Raw genomic sequence first — 1,779 nt, forward strand, 5'->3', positions numbered from 1 at the left:
AAGGTTCTCTGTGGCCTGCGATGCATGTGACCAACCAGTACCTTTGAGAATTCATGAGAAGCTGAAGGCCGTTAGAGCGAACGTGCTCCCGGCAGCTTCACATAAACCACTACTCCTTACTTCCTTACAGCGGCCTCACCCAAGGCACTGGGGTCTGGAGCCCTGTCAATCTGCAGAGGTGGGAGTTCAGGTCCGGAGGAAAGAGACCCGTCCCAGGCCTCATCACTGGAACCCCAGGCCTCCTGCCGGCCGAGCGCCACAGCACCCGCGGGGAGCAGCCAACACAGAGCTCTTTGTCCAGGAAGACAGAAAAGACGAGAGGAAGTGAGATCGGAGAGGCGGTGAGCAATACCCAGGAAGCTGTTTCAAGATCATGGCTATAAATAAACACTCTGAAACAAATCAAGACTTAGGGCCGCAGAACGAGCCGTTACGAGGCAGCTCTGTTTCGGATGCCATCAGAGCCTCTCCACGTAGAAAGCTCTGCCCGTCTGATTCAGCTCCCGCTCGTACTGCCGAAGCTCCGCCTCGAACAGCTGGCACAGGGCCGCCCGACGGACCTGGCGGGGAGGGCAGAACGTGGCGTCAGGCTTGCTGCTCGCCCCCTCTCCCATTCTCCCTGCACAGCGGTCCAGCGCGCGTCCTCTGGGTTTGGACTTAGCTGTGACCCAGAGCTAGGCGGCAGCATCGAGGGTGCGCACCGGATGGGAACCTACCCAGTTCTTTCTCCGTGGACGAAGCCCTACGTTCAGCAAATATTTGCTAAGAACACCATGAACCATGACCTCTGCCAGGCACCAGGATACAGAGATGGTGACATGCTGGCACTTGGGTACTCCCGGGGGGAGGGGCTCTGAGACGCAGGTGGTGGACATGGAGATGAGGGGAGCAAGGACCAGTCCGCGCCCCGGGACTTGACGATGTGTCACCTGCAGCTGGAGGCAAAGAGCCACTTAACGGAACACATTACTGCCCTGGTGTAATGCTCAAAGCTTCAGCGGCAGACAGGGCGGGCTGGGGACCCGGCGGACCGTAGGGCACTGAGAGTGAGGCTTCAGGCCACCCTCGCTAGAACTCACCACCAGCAGCTGCTTACGGGCCAGGGCCAGCTCCCGGCCCATGGCGTCCTGCATCCTCAGGGTAGCATACAGGTTCCTCCTCTGGTCCAGTGTCGTCTGCCACAGACAGTGGGTGTGCGAGTTCCGCCACCTGCCCCGGGTTCGGAGGAAGGCGCTGAATGGGTCAGTTAGGAGGGCAGACCCGCGGCGCGTCCCCAGAACTGTGCCACGTCAGAGGACAGCGAACTCCTTGAGGGGTGACTAGAACTGAGGACCTTGTATGCACTGAATACACAGGCCACTTAATCATCACAACCGTGTGTCAGAGATGCTAATCTTTGCATTGTACACACAGAAACACAGTTCAGGTGACTTGCCTATGGTCACTTAATGGCAGACCTGGGTATCAAAACCCAGTGTAAAAATTAATCCCTTGTATTATACCATGATTCTCAGCCTAGGCCAGACCCATTCTGGAATTATTTGTTAAGGTTTTTTTAATAGTTTTTATTTAATTTATTCTTGAGACAGAGAGAGACAGAACATGAGCGGGGGAGGGGCAGAGAGGGAGACACAGAATCTGAAAAAGGCTCCAGGTTCTGAGCTGTCAGCACAGAGCCCGATGCGGGGCTCAAACCCACAAACCGCGAGATCATGACCTGAGCTGAAGTCAGACGCTTAACCGACTGAGCCACCCAGGCGCCCCAGTTTTTATTTATTT

The 1,779-nt window shown here is 56.3% G+C and overlaps 1 protein-coding gene across 1 annotated transcript in view; it reads right to left on the reverse strand.

The window, feature by feature from the left end:
* Positions 1-332: 332 nt before the first annotated feature.
* CUNH1orf189 (chromosome unknown C1orf189 homolog) overlaps positions 333-1,779 on the reverse strand; it is a 6,305-nt gene continuing 4,858 nt past the window's right edge. The window contains exons 3-4 of the mRNA XM_039218944.1: positions 1,080-1,209; positions 333-560 (exon numbers count right to left, since the gene is read on the reverse strand). Of these exons, the coding sequence (XP_039074875.1) occupies positions 459-560; positions 1,080-1,209 (232 nt within the window). The 3' untranslated portion in view covers positions 333-458. The remainder of the gene's footprint in view (positions 561-1,079; positions 1,210-1,779) is intronic.

Source organism: Hyaena hyaena, unplaced genomic scaffold (genome assembly GCF_003009895.1).
Source record: "Hyaena hyaena isolate Hyena2069 unplaced genomic scaffold, ASM300989v1 scaffold_783, whole genome shotgun sequence".
Classification (NCBI taxonomy): Eukaryota; Metazoa; Chordata; class Mammalia; order Carnivora; family Hyaenidae; genus Hyaena; species Hyaena hyaena.